Below are 15,219 nucleotides of genomic sequence, written 5' to 3' on the forward strand. Positions count from 1 at the left end.
GTGACAAATTACCTTTTGAACACCTGTATGTTGTTGAAAAACTAATAAACAAATCTGAGAGAAAAAAAAAAGAAAAAAAAAATATATATATATATTCAAGCCTGGATGCCAATGATTTAAGGGCATGAAATGTCCCTGTTTTGAGCCAGAGTGTGTTGTAGTGTTTGAGCCTCATCATCAGAAGCCATACTGACACCAGCTTTCCCCTTCTCACCTCCTTCCCCTGGGCTCAGTCTGGAGCCTGATAGTGAGGCTTATATGTATTATATATATATATATATATATATATATATACACATTATATATTATATGTATTATATATATATATATACACATTATATATTATATGTATTATATATATATATATATATATATATATATATATATATATATATATACACATTATATATTATATGTATTATATATATATATATATATATATATATATATATATATATATATATATATATATATATACTTATTGCTTAGATCAGTCGCAAGAAAGAGTTAGATTTGTGAATAGATTTTGTCATTGCATAAGACAAAGTCAGTCGGGTGCTGCAGACGATGGCAGAGAGGAGTCAACACTGTGTCCGTTATAACTGCCATCATTCAAATCATACTTCAATGGATTTTCAGAACAACTGAATCCAGTTGACTCGTGTACGACTCCGGCTTGTTCCTGCAGCTACAGGCAGGGGAGTATATTTCTTTCATGAAACAAGCGTCCACAGCATGTTTAGAAAAGACAAGAGACAATCAGCGTCAACGTTGACAGAACCGCCGCTCGAATAATGTCTTTCAAATTGGGGTTGGATGCACACGCACGCAACACACACACACACACACACACACACACACACACACACACACACACACACACACACACGCGCACACACACACAAGGAGACACTAACATCTCTTCAGTATGATCCGTTGTAGCACAGCTTTCTCAAAGCAGCAGCTGATGAACGGGAGTTACCTTTGCCTGTCTGCTTCATCGCCGCTGTGTGTGATGGAGGTATGGAGAGTGAGCTCAGGTGTCACACGGGGAGGTCATGACCTTCATCAAGGTCAGCCAAAGTGTCAGGGTGATGAGAAGCCTATTAGAGGCTGATGATCCAAACAAGACATCCAGTGTTCTTCAGCTGTTGAGTCTCTAGCAAAAATCAACAATACAAAAAACGGTGTCAGACCTGCAGTATATTTGATTGTATAGATCACACATGGGCAAAATACGGCCCGCGGGCTCTTCTGTGTGGCCCGCGATGGAATTGCAACAATTTTTCTTTTTTTTTTACAGTGCACCTGAACGCAACATGATGCAAGATACCCGCTGAATAAGTGTCCAAATGTTCATGTAATTCTGGCCAATACTCCACTTCTGTTATAGCATTTCAGTCTGGAATATGGAATATCTTTCAATAATCTTTATGACTAAAAGGCTACATTGAAGTAGAAATTTAAATAATTCACTCATTGGTTTTGGATTTATTTAGCTTCAAGAGTGCATTTTTGTTCGTGTGACCCTCAACACAGGCTTTGATCATCCCGGGCCACTTACTGATACTTATGCTTAAATTGACCCACTCATATTCTGGTTTATTTCAAGAAAAACATTTCGGCTAGTGGAAATTCTAATTGGCTGGTAACTTTAAAATCTAGCAGCCATATTGGCTGGTGGTCAAAAAAGTTAATTTCAAGCCCTGAGAGCAGGTGGTGACATAGGAGTGAGTGAGAAAAGGATCAAATATTGGTGGTTAAGACTGAATAATGACATCACAACCAACCTGGCTTCAAATGCACCAAATTTTTCGCGCTGGCGCCGTTCGGCCCTCATCAAAACCTGGTAGCAAGGACATTTTTTGTGGCCCTCTCTATCATCAAAGTTGTCCATCCAGGGGTTACGGCATGACAATATTTGTTCGGCCCCCGGCAACAATCTGGGTTTCTCATGTGGCCCCCCATGAAAAATAGTTGCCCATAGATTGTGCTTTGCATCATGATGGGAAAGAAATACAATATAACATATATTTCCATTGAAACATGGGAAAACTGATCTGAATTGAATTGAATATATATATATATATATATATATATATATATATATATATATATATATATATATATATTTCCCGAGAACTTGAGGTTTAAGCATGGGATCTTCAACTCATATAATTGATTTTTATTTATTTATTTTTATAATTGATAATGGATTTAGTTTGGGCAATATAACCTCTGTTATAAAGATGCCTTGCAGTGCAGTCCTCCTTGTACAATAACAATGTATCATCAGAGCACAAAATACTTCCCTGTCCACTAAGACAGATTCAACTGTAAACATGAGAAAATGAATGCAATGCTTTGTCAAATGCAATACAGACAAAAATGGTGACAATTGTCACCGCCAGACAACCTTTGTTGTTCTAGCAACTTGTTGAAAAATAATCTGGTTTGCTCTTCAATACCCTCAAAACATCACAATCATCAAATCTGTTTGTTTGAATGCATCCTCATACTCTTCTACTGTTAGATATATCATAGATTTGTGATGCTTAACAAATGTAAAAAGGATTTCCATAACATTCTAAAAATGTGCTGGCAAAGAGTGACATGATAGGCAGATGATATTCACCTCCACTCAATGGCTGAAGTGGAAACACCAGCCCAGAGCCTGCTGCTGCTGCTCTCTCCAAGCTGATTCCAATCCCTTCATCAGAGTGAGACCGCATGATTGGACTCAGCAACAGTTTAAAAGGACCACTGAGTTTGCAACCTCCATCGAGGTCGGTTGGAAAGAATACTTTCTGGTTTGGTTGTGTGGCTGCAAAAGAAAGGGACACGCTGTGCAGGCTGGTGGCTGACCTTAGGAAACAAAAATGGCTTTTGGTGATTTTGTGAGGTATGTTATTTTTCCTTTGTTTGTTTTGAGCTGGTGTGGGGACACTTTCAGGTCATTAATTTTGCCCTTTTACTAATTAGCTTGTAAAATTTGCTTGTTTTTTATAAGTTGCTTTCTTTTTTCAGGGTGTTCTTGCTCTCTCTGATAGCTTTTGGACAACATGTGCACGGTAAGCATGCTACATAATCCCGGCTACACTTAACTACAAGCAAAGCCAATTCATCTACTAACTAACAATGAATCAATTTTCTCTTTATAGGTATCAGCTACAGCAGTGAAGGCTCGAGTGGCAGTAAACCTAATTTTAAGTCTACTGCATTTTCCCTGAGCAGCCGGAAACCAACCGCTCCACTGCTGACAGATTCTGTTGATGGCTATAGACCCACTTATGTTCAGAGGGCTTCCTCTCAAAATTACAATGTAGTCAGTTCTGGTCCAATTTCTCTTAGTCGCCCATCTGATGAGTCCAAGCCCCAGCAGAGGCCCAGCTACCAGGCCCCCAAACTCCAGCAGCGGCCCAGCTACCAGGCCGCCAAGCCCCAGCAGCGGCCCAGCTACCAGGCCGCCAAGCCCCAGCAGCGGCCCAGCTACCAGGCCGCCAAGCCCAGCTATGAGCCCGCCAAGCCCCACCAGAGGCTCAGCTACCAGGCAGCCAAGCCCAGCTATGAGCCCGCCAAGCCCCAGCAGCGGCCCAGCTACCAGGCCCCCAAGCCCCAGCAGCGGCCCAGCTACCAGGCCCCCAAGCCCCAGCAGCGGCCCAGGTATGAGCCCGCCAAGCCCCAGCTGAGGTCCAGCTACCTGGCCCCCAAGCCCAGCTATGAGCCCGCCAAGCCCCAGCTGAGGTCCAGCTACCTGGCCCCCAAGCCCAGGTATGAGCCCGCCAAGCCCCACCAGAGGTTCAGCTACCTGGCCCCCAAGCCCAGCTATGAGCCTGCCAAGCCCCAGCAGCGGCCCAGCTACCAGGCCCCCAAGCCCCAGCAGCGGCCCAGCTACCAGGCCCCCAAGCCCCAGCAGCGGCCCAGCTACCAGGCCCCCAAGCCCCAGCAGCGGCCCAGCTACCGGCTCAAGCCTGCAACCCACTCTGGAGGTGCTGCTGCTTTTCTATCTGATGATGAGCCTGTTGACGACCAGCCTGAAACGAATGTCCAAAGCAAAGCTGGCATGTGGGATTTTGCTTTTGAGGGAGAAGCTCCTTTTGGATCCAATGTTGAGGCCACTGATGACCAGGCACAGCCTAGCTACTACAAACCAGAGGAAACTTACGGTATTAAGCAGTAAGACAAGGTAAGGGAAAGTTCTTGGCACGTTAAAGGGGTAGTTCACATTAAAGCCTAGCCCTATTTGCTACTTACCAATGATGTTGATTTGGTAGAGTTCTTTCTCAGCACAATCCATGCTGTTCCTCATAGTAGCTCTGGAAAGTTGGGCAAAAACAAATGCTCCTGTGTACAGGCTGACTGGGGCTATGAGGAACAACATGGCTGAGAAAGAACTCCTTACCATCGACATCATTGGTAAAGCAAATGGGGTTATGCTTTAAAAAAAAGTTGTCCGTCTTCTCATCTTGATCAAGGTTGCTACTGTAGATGTGAATGTTACAAGTAACATTCTATGTTCTATTTCCAGGTTCCCTGGCCTATTGCAGCCTGTAGGAGCCTCTTCACCTGGCGTGGAAACGGCTGTATCTGGGAAAATTCCATATGGCATGTTGGCCTTAATTTGAAATAAACATGTTCTACGGACTACATGTGTTCTGGTCTTGATCACTGAGTGCACCACTACACATCAGCCCATGTCTTCACTGAGTGCACCACTACACATCAGCCCATGTCTTCACTGAGTGCACCACTACACATCAGCCCATGTCTTCACTGAGTGCACCACTACACATCAGCCACAAATACATGTCTTCACATGTATTTGTGGCTGCAGCATCGGAGGATGAGATTTATTTACTCTTTTCACTATCCCTCATGTGTTCTGCTCTTGTAGTGTGTACTTGTCACCAACTTAAATCTGAATAGATCTCAATAGCAATGAGAAACTTCGAAGCGATGCCATAACAAGTGTTTAAACCCACACCAAGGAGCAATGGACTCGTTAATTCATCACACAATAAATGTAGCCTATAGGCCTATTTCTGGTACCAAGGCACACAGGAAAATGGCTTGCAGGGGAAAAAATCGACACAAAACCTCGGCTGCTATGCTCATGTCAAGTTTGGTAGTCCTGACATCCTGACGGACAAAATGTGCATCTACAAATCTTCTCAGCGCCCACTTCATAACTTCTGTAACAACAGGTAGTTGATTCACATTGGGTCCCCAGCCTCCATCTATTTCTACTTCCATTTTAGTGCTTTACGTTCTCTAATGCCTTTCAACTTTTACTCTTCCATTTACATAGTGTACTTTTTTTTAACTACAATAATGTAAATTTGTAATGCTTTTCTGAAATCAACCAACCAACTCTCAGAAGGGACATCAACTAGTTTCCAAAAGTCCGTGCAAAGACTTTTACTTGACAACATAAATTGCCCTGGCCCCAGCTTACTTCTTGTTGCAGTGTTTGCTAATACAATGGCTGACAGGAAATAAGCTTTCAAATTGTTACCCTACACCAGAGGTTCTCAAATGTTTTTCAGCCAAGGACCCCTTACAAGATAGAAAATATACCGGGGACCCCCTCATTCTGATTTGTGATTTTGGGCTAAGCTTAATTGTTTCCACGGTAACGTGCTTCACTTTTAATTTGATAGGTTTGTTATTAGAATGTAATCCATGAACCATTTTAGATTTAAAGCATAAACTATTTTCGTTGAACTATGAAGATTTTGCACAAAAAATATATATATATTTTTTTTTATTACATTACATTAACATTACGTCATTTAGCAGACACTTTTGTTTTGTCCAAAGCGACTTACACTATATCACAATTTGTCAACAGTCCAGAAAACCACTATGCAACACAATCAATGACAGCCAAGATATTTTGATAGACTAGCACCATGTAGGAAGTAGTTTGAGAAGGAATAAGTAACATGTAGCATTTTCTTTTTAATTTTTTTTTTTTTTTTTTTTACTTGAAAACTTTTCGCGGACCCCCTGAAAGTGCCACGGACCCCTGGGGGTCCGCGGACCCCCATTTGAGAACCACTGCCCTACACAATTAGTGTGAAAACTGTCGATAGAAAAAAGACCTCGCTATTTTGATTGTGACACTGACAAACTGTTTACTGTTAGATTGCTGAAAATATTTCTAAAGTTGTCTGGTCAGTTATAAGCAGAAATATTAAGAAATACGCTATCTACGGAGGCGTAGGCAACGCTTAATGAATGTCTGTCGATTAGTGAGTGTGCTATTGGTGGTCTTCCATGTTTCTGATCCGTACAGCAATGATGGATTTGACATTTGAATTTCAGTTTGGTTTTGAGAGAAAGGTTTTTTGCTTTCCAGATTGTTTAAATACTGTATAAGCTCTGCATTAGCAGAGTTCGTCCTAGCAATCAAAACAGCACAGTTTTGTACGGTGTTACACAGGCTTAATGATGGATTAGATCAAGTCAGTCCCGTGCATGGAAACTGGAGAGGGAACACTACCTCTCTTTGACACAGCTGGATGAGGAGCCTCTGCTCTTGGTTGTAGTGATCAGTCTGTCTGCACACACCGTCTCTGTACTGACCACCTCAAGTGCCACTTGTCCACTGCCTCTCTAATGAGGCGACTGTATGGCTACAAAGGAGCTGATTTGGGCTATTTGTGACTCACCATGCAAGGATTCAGTTGAATAGAGATTTAATAGAGATTTATTCATGGAGGGAACATCACACAGCTCACAAATGCACTGACACACAAACACGAAGGAAATGTTACGACAGTAATGCAATTGCTAAATTAAAAAAACAATAAAAGACTACATAAAATTATGCATACCAAGCACTGCTTATCATATAGCATATAGTGCAAATACATACTGAGAACATTCGCTGCAGCCTTTCACCTGTTTCACCTCATCGAAATTCACAGCTGAATTTGTGCCAGTTATTCATTGGGACAGCTGCCCTCTCGGGACAAAGAATCAACTTGAACCTTGATTGGGTTTCTCGTTCCACAAGGCTGTTCAGGCTGACTGGAGGACAGGTGCTTCAGCGTTCTTCAGTGGGACTCCTCCCTCTGTGGCACGCCAGTCCTCATCCTGCCCCTCCCGCACAAACTGTAAGGAGCAGTCCTGCATCCTGGACCTGAAGACGCTTTCAAACAAGTCACTCTGCTCATCTGTGAACATGTTTTTCCAGTCACCGATCTCACCTGTAGGGAAGGCAGGCAACCGGGGGAGGACAGGGAGCGAAGCAATTTAAATATAGGATATTTGTTCAAATGACAATGGTCTGATTGTGAGAAGACTGGAGTTGAATAGAACAGAAGAGAGGAAACAGTTTCTGAAAAGAAAAAGAACAGACCTTTCCTCATGAAGGAGCCCCTCTTGTGGTCCATAATCTCCTCTGGGATGAGAGTGTAGTTGACCATCTTGTTGTCCCTCATGTTGCTGAAGCTGCAGTGTTTCAGACAGTTGCTGACCTCCTCCTCCAGCAGGGGGCACTGCAGGAAAGAGCTTACCCTCTCAATGGCACTACCAAGGTCCTGGTGGCAGGAGGAGACATATTCAAACAAATTCAAAATGCAGGTTTTCAGAAAGGCAAATGCAGCTCTGCAGATAAAAAGGGTGCCTTGCCTGTGTTTTAAGTAGAGGATTAATTTAGTCTTCAATTGCTCTCATAAGGAAAAGCCATGCTAAAGCATATAGCTGGATTGCTGTAAACAAAATTACTTTTCACCCCTTCACTGTATAGATTGAATAATACTTTTTTACGCCTTGTATTTTAGTGTGTAACTGTACTTGTCATGTCCACTGTAATGTTTTGTCAGTCTTTTTTTTACCCTAGCTGCAAGCAACATTGATTAGTTGACCTCTCCAGTCTCTTTGATTCAAGAAGTGCATGTGTGTAACGTTCTGTCTGCATGTGTGTAACGTTCTGTCTGCATGTGTGTAACGTTCTGTCTGCATGTGTGTAACGTTCTGTCTGCATGTGTGTAATGTTCTGTCTGCATGTGTGTAACGTTCTATCTTCATGTGTGTAACGTTCTGTCTGCATGTGTGTAACGTTCTGTCTGCATGTGTGTAACGTTCTGTCTGCATGTGTGTAATGTTCTGTCTGCATGTGTGTAACGTTCTGTCTGCATGTGTGTAACGTTCTATCTTCATGTGTGTAACGTTCTGTCTGCATGTGTGTAACGTTCTGTCTGCATGTGTGTAACGTTCTGTCTGCATGTGTGTAACGTTCTGTCTGCATGTGTGTAACGTTCTGTCTGCATGTGTGTAACGTTCTGTCTGCGTGTGTAACGTTCTGTCTGCATGTGTGTAACATTCTGTCTGCATGTGTGTAACGTTCTGTCTGCATGTGTGTAACGTTCTGTCTGCATGTGTGTAACGTTCTGTCTGCATGTGTGTAACGTTCTGTCTGCATGTGTGTAACGTTCTGTCTGCATGTGTGTAACGTTCTGTCTGCATGTGTGTAACGTTCTGTCTGCATGTGTGTAATGTTCTGTCTGCATGTGTGTAACGTTCTATCTTCATGTGTGTAACGTTCTGTCTGCATGTGTGTAACGTTCTGTCTGCGTGTGTGTAATGTTCTGTCTGCATGTGTGTAACATTCTGTCTGCATGTGTGTAACGTTCTGTCTGCATGTGTGTAATGTTCTGTCTGCATGTGTGTAACGTTCTGTCTGCATGTGTGTAACGTTCTATCTTCATGTGTGTAACGTTCTGTCTGCATGTGTGTAACGTTCTGTCTGCATGTGTGTAACGTTCTGTCTGCATGTGTGTAACGTTCTGTCTTCATGTGTGTAACGTTCTGTCTGCGTGTGTGTAGGTTATTAAAGAAATAGAGAAAATGTGGTAATTTAAGTGTGTTAACGCTAGAGTAATTCTCCCGTAACACTTTACAATAAGGTACACACATTTTACAGTAGTTACTTGGAAACTAGTGGGAAACTATTAGCTAATGGCTAAAAAATGGCTAGCTAAAATGTGTGTACCTTATTGTAAAGTGCTACCAAGTCTCGTTTACCAGCCGCATTTCTTCATAGGTGATGTGGAGCAGATTGTTCATGGTCGCTGTCTGACTGGTCCAGTCTTTAACATGGTCAAACCAGGAGCCATATGTCGCTGCAACAAATGTGAATGTGAATTTTATATCTCACAACAACAAAAATGACTACATGTATATTGGCATCAACAGGTCAACATCCCCCCTCACAACATGTTGATGGCCGTCAACTCACATGTTCCCTCTAGGAAGCGGTGAAGGAAATCTTGGAAGGAGCCGGACTCGGGAAGGAAGTTCGCCATCTTGTGGAAGTGATAATAGGAGACAATCACATCTTTGGGGTTTCTGCTCACGTAGATCACCTGTTGGGACGACACGGAGAAACACTGTCAAAACGTCTGGTCATGTGCTCAGAACCGCGTTCTGCTCCAAAACACACAGACAAACAAACACGTCATGTGACCTTTGCTTTGGAGCCCTGGAGGGCGGGGCCCAGCAGGTGCTGAGGCAGGTGTGTGGTGATGAGTCGAGGGCCTCGGGATGAGGCCTCTAACATGGCTGCACTGTAGTACTGCTCCAGCCAGGGGGCCCGGGTCCAGTTGGGAACCGTCTGGGACAAGTGGGGGTCCCCTTTGCTGCATATGAGAGTCACTATTTCCTGCATCCATGTAGTCCCTTTTGAGAAAGAAGAGATGATGCAACACTCAAAATGATTATAGGCATCTATGCAAAAGTTAGACTACTGTACTTACAGTACTACTGTACATGAGCTGTGGAAGTTCCACATCTTTTAAGCATCATATTCTACACATGGACTGTGTATGCATTGTACAAAGCATAGATGTGCTCATATTGTAACAGTAGAAAAACACGGGTCGCGAGCACACTCAAAATGGATTAAAAGCTCACTGGGTGCAGGGCAAGCAGAGTTCCAGAGAAGAGAGAAGCCAGCACTCCAAGTGTCTTTTCGAATATTTAATTAGTTCCTCAAACCTGGGCAGCAGCAACGAACGTTTCAGTCAAAAGACCTTCCTCAGCGTATTGTAATAATAAAATAATAATAATACATAAGTTTTATATAGCGCTTTTCTGGGGAACTCAAAGACGTAACATTCTCTATTGTTTTTTGTTCTGTTGTATATATTGTCAATTATATTTGATGTACTTTATAGTGTTTCTTGTCTCAATGGACACTTGTGTCTTTGGGTTGTAGTCCTGAAAATCTATAGGACTACAATTCCCTTGATGTCTAGCCACCAGGAAATGTTTTTTTGTTTTTCGACACAGCTGTTGTACATTGGCTAATCGAGTGATGATTGTCTGAACCATTAATAGGCTGTATTCATTTGTTACCTGTCTTATGCCTGAAGAAGGTCTATGACCGAAAGCTTGCAATAAACAAGATATTTGCACAGATATGAGTGTGCGGACGCTGCTTTTTTCATTCAAAAATTCATCAATAAAACCACCACACAATGGCCAAAGGTAATTAACCAGTAATCGAAATCGCAGAATAATAAGTCAACATCTAAATGCCAGTCACAGTATGATTTTATTTTCATTATTATTATTTCAGATTTTTACCATTTTCTATCAATTTTTTTACCAATTGTAGCTACTTGGCCAAGTCCCCCTGCTGCTCCCATGTAAAGACGTTTCACTAAAACCATGTTTTTGTTCAAGTACACATTGTGGTAGTGATGATGTGTATGTTGTCCAGGTGATCTTCTCCTCTTACCTGACTTGGGATACGTAGCAATGAGGATGTCTGTGTCCTGGAACGGGAATCTGAGCGCATACTGCAAGGAATCCTGGGTATGCAGGTGTCCCGGGAAGTTAATACCATGGAAGGTCTCTGTGACGTCCAGCCTGGCCATGATCAGTCCTCAGTCCACTGCTGTTTGTCTCTCGTATGAATACCTGCCTGTCTCTCTGTATGCCCACACCTTGCCCATACAATGTTCAGCTTGTTACACCTCGTTTAAATACCAGCCTTGTGTCTTTCTGCCACGCCTTGCCTATGTAATGATCCTACCTCTCTGTATCTCTCTGCTTGTCTCTTTCAGTCCTGTCCTGGCTTTAACTGTCCCTGCAGCCTATCCTGTCCCTTACTGAGCAACATAGTGAGGGCTAGACTGTCTAATAGGCTAAAAAGAGGAAATTGAATAGGTCAACTGTGGGTGGACCCGCGTCACGACTCACGTCATGACCATCAAAGTGGAACTGGTTGAGTAACAGGTGTGTGGTGCGATGGCGCAGTCATAGCGGTGTCGCCTCACAGCGAGAAGGTCCTGGGTTCGATTCCTTCCTGGGGGCGTGTCCCCATTCCCATGTCCTCAGTGAACTACAGCCCAGGTGGGGCCGTCACAAAGGGCCTTTCTGTGTGGAGTTTGCTGCACGTTCTCACTGTGCTGACTGGACATATGTTGGAAAACAAACACCATTAATCCCATTTTTGTTTGAAAGAAACAAAAGGCATGATACATTCTTTTAACTGTTTTGAATCTTGAAAATGTCCTTCATTGAAGTTCCTGTAACAATCGTTTTGTTTTCTCACATTCAGAAACCTCAGAGGACACGGAGGCGTTCTCACCCACTAAGATGATCAGGGTCATATGGGAATAAGGCCACATCCTGTTTTGTCTGGAACTGGGGCGATCTTTTCTGTCCTTTCACACTTCTCTGTCACACACACACACACACACACACACACACACACACACACACACACACACACACACACACACACACACACACACACACACACACACACACACACACACACACACACACACACACACACACACACGATGGCTTGAACCTTTTAGCTCTGCACACTCCTTCAGTAGTCTCTGTTTTTCCAGCCAGTTAGATACCCAGGAAAGAGGAATAGACGACTATAACAACATATCATTACAAATATCATATCATTACAAACAGTCCCTGGACATTTCCCCCCTGACAGTACAGTCAATGCTATCAACATACAAACAGTCAAACAAACATAGAAACCGTCACTGTACTTTAGTGCATCACTGTCCTGTCTACTACTGTAGACTCTAGTACTGTCCTGTCCTGTCCTGTCCTGTCCTGTCCTGTCATCCACTGTCCTGTCTGCTTTGAAGTGGGCAACACTTTGATTTACTCAATTGATCAATGGCATGAAGTAGAAGAAGAGTGGATATGAACAGCAGGACAGCTGCACACCAAATGAAGCTTGTGAATTTACTGCTCGGATTACTGTGCTCGCAGAAACCATTATTCATCTAGTCATAAATGCCTGTAATTTGCCCAATTATAGTGTTCTCCAAACAGCTATTACCATCTGGAACATATTTGCCATTTTATAGTTTGAAGAATTTTTAAGAATCGTTTTTCGTGGTAGGATGAAGCCACACATCTGCACACAACTGGTGTGAGTGAGATGTGAGGAAAGGTGAGAGGAGAGGAGAGGAGAGGAGAGAGGAGAGGAGAGATGAGAGGAGAGAGGAGAGGTGAGAGGAGAGAGGAGAGGAGAGGAGAGGAGAGGTGAGGAGAGGAGAGGAGAGGAGAGAGGAGAGGAGAGGAAGGGAGAGGAGGTGAGAGGAGAGGAGGTGAGGTGAGGAGAGGAGAGGAGAGGAGAGAGGAGAGGAGAGAGGAGAGGAAGGGAGAGGAGAGGAGGTGAGAGGAGAGGAGGTGAGAGGAGAGGAGAGGAGCGGAAGGGAGAGGAGGTGAGAGGAGAGGAGAGGAGGTGAGAGGAGAGGAGGTGAGGAGAGGAGAGAGGAGGTGAGAGGAGAGGTGAGGAGAGGAGGAGAGGAGAAGAGGAGAGGAGGAGAAGAGGTGGGAGGAGAGGAGAGGTGAGAGGAGGTGAGGAGAGGAGAGAGGAGAGGACGAGAGGTGAGAGGAGAGGAGGAGAGGAGAGAGGAGATGAGGTGAGAGGAGAGGTGAGGAGGAGATGAGAGGAGAGGAGGAGAGGTGAGGAGAGGAGAGGGGAGGAAAGGAGAGGAGGAGAGAGGAGAGGAGAGAGGAGAGGAGGAGAAGAGGAGAGGAGAGGTGAGGAGAGGAGAGGAGGAGACAGGAGAGGAGGAGAAGAGAGGAGAGGAGAGGAGAGGAGAGGAGGAGAGAGGAGAGGAGAGGAGAGGAGAGGAGAGGAGAGGAGAGGAGAGGAGAGGAGAGGAGAGGAGGAGAAGAGGAGAGGAGAGGAGGAGAAGAGAGGAGAGGAGAGGAGAAGAGAGGAGAGGAGGAGAAGAGAGGAGAGGAGAGGAGTTCATTCCTTCATTCACGAACATTCAACTTATTATGCATGGTGGACTGCACACATGCTGAGGATTCTGCCTGAGGTTAGTGGTCTAGCATCTGTCCGACCAAAATACACGTTCCTATTCCACATGTATATGGGGGAATGAAACACTGCAGATCATTTCTATTTCATATGGTTGTTGTGTTGTGTGTTGGTCTTGTATTAGTAATAAATGCCCTCAAGGAAACAGACCTGATTTCAAAACAGTGTTTTGAAACAGTGTTTTGTAATCAGGTGGTCTGTTTCCATGACACCTGATTTCAAAACACCGTTTTACTTTTGAGCTCTTCTTTAAGCAACACAGCCCACACACAGATCTATAGATCTTATTGTTTTACTGTGACTGCACACCATCTAGTCAATAATAACCACCTATTCACTGACTTTATAACAATGATAACATGATAACAAGTATCAAAATAATCCAGAGAGCTTATGATAATGTGCACTAATGCGTCACTAGCTTCATAAATTCTGTGTTATTCATCGAGCGGTTTCACTATAGGCCAGCTGTCGTCTTTATCACCTAATGGGAGAAGCAACCTTGGAGATAAGAGGATGCAGTCAGAACACAAGCAATGAATCAGTGCTTTCATAAGAGACACTTGTCAGATATTTACAAAAAACAACACAAAGGGCGGCCACCGTTCTACACACTGATGCTGCCATGAGAACAACCCTCTCTCTCTCTCTCTCTCTCTGTCTCTCTCTCTCTCTCAAGAATATTTTTTATTGAATTTTATGTATGATTAGGGCCACATTTGTTGAATTCTGTTTAAAGTCAGAATTCTGGAGATTCTCTAGACAGGAACCACTAACCACGGACCATAATCAATTCGAGGAGGTCAACTATAATCACTGTAGAACTGTAGATGGAGGAGCAGATGAAGATGTCAAAGCCAGAATAAGGAAAGCAAGAGCAGCATTCAACATCTTCAACCAAATCTGGAAAGTAAAAAACCTTTCACTCAAAACCAAACTGAAAATCTTCAAATTCAAAAGTCAAATCCATCCTGCTGTATGGATCAGAAACATGAAGACCACCAATAGGATTCTCACTAATCTACAGACATTCATTAACTGTTGCCTCAGACGCCTCCTGGAAGTCTACTGGCCAGACACCATCACCAATGCCAACCTGTGAGAACTCACCATACAAGAACCAGTGGAACTTCAAATCAGGAGAAGGAAGTGGAGCTGGATAGGCCACACACACTCAGAAGATACAAGACCAAGAACAACCTGGAGAAGAAGCACAGAACAGGAGATGAAGGCTGAGGGGCTGTCATGGCAACAACGTGACCGAAGGGCACAGGACCGGAGAGGATGGAGGGTTTTCATTGATGGCCTATATGTTCCCCAGGGAATACTAAGGCCTAAGCAAGTAAGTTGGTGGAGTTTAGTTTCCAGCAAGCTAGAAGAGTTTTTGAAGTCAGCTGCTAGGAGATACTGACCAAATGATGTTGGTCCTACTGAGATTCACCTCAAATCAATCAGTGCCAAATTGTGGGACCTGATAGAGCATAAGTTTTAAGAGTTATCCTTTATTTACCCCATGGGGAAATTAATCTGGGCAAGCGAGTAGAGAGGAAGAGAGAGAGAGCAAGACTAACCAGGACTTGTCCAGTTTAGCAAACCAGTCATATGGTGCATTATACATTAACCAGCATGGTCAATCATCGAGGTGGTGAGAATGTCAAAGCTACTGAATGGCATTTTATGACCAAGCTATAAAGAGAAGCATCATCCAAGACTAAGGGAGGAGCAATGAGAAAAGATAGTGAAGATTCAAAAGAAGAACCCAACACAGACAAATCTGGAATGAGAATCCAACGGACTGGGAGGAATCTGCAGAGAGACAAAGCTAAGATCAGAGAGAACTTGGAGGTGCTGGCAGAGCAGCGGCTGATAAGAGTTAGGATCCTTTA

The 15,219-nt window shown here is 43.6% G+C and overlaps 1 protein-coding gene across 1 annotated transcript; it reads right to left on the reverse strand.

The window, feature by feature from the left end:
* Positions 1–6,726: 6,726 nt before the first annotated feature.
* sult5a1 (sulfotransferase family 5A, member 1) lies at positions 6,727–11,098 on the reverse strand. Its single transcript, XM_083662268.1, has 6 exons — positions 10,751–11,098; positions 9,476–9,687; positions 9,248–9,374; positions 9,034–9,131; positions 7,367–7,547; positions 6,727–7,214 (listed from the first exon to the last, which is right to left on the reverse strand). Exons 1-6 carry the CDS (start codon positions 10,887–10,889, stop codon positions 7,027–7,029), a joined length of 945 nt encoding a protein of 314 aa, XP_083518394.1. The 5' UTR covers positions 10,890–11,098; the 3' UTR covers positions 6,727–7,026.
* Positions 11,099–15,219: the final 4,121 nt, after the last annotated feature.

This window comes from Poromitra crassiceps (assembly GCF_964638095.1).
Source record: "Poromitra crassiceps genome assembly, chromosome: 28".
Lineage (NCBI taxonomy): Eukaryota > Metazoa > Chordata > Actinopteri > Beryciformes > Melamphaidae > Poromitra > Poromitra crassiceps.

Excerpts from the sequence above, each read along its gene's own strand:
- sult5a1 (XM_083662268.1), bottom strand. The coding sequence starts at position 10,889 with ATGGCCAGGCTGGACGTCACAGAGACCTTCCATGGTATTAACTTCCCG. Across the intron at positions 9,688-10,750 it reads TGCTACGTATCCCAAGTCAG|GGACTACATGGATGCAGGAA; the intron begins GTAAGAGGAGAA and ends CTTTCTCAAAAG. Across the intron at positions 7,215-7,366 it reads GGGCTCCTTCATGAGGAAAG|GTGAGATCGGTGACTGGAAA; the intron begins GTCTGTTCTTTT and ends CCTTCCCTACAG.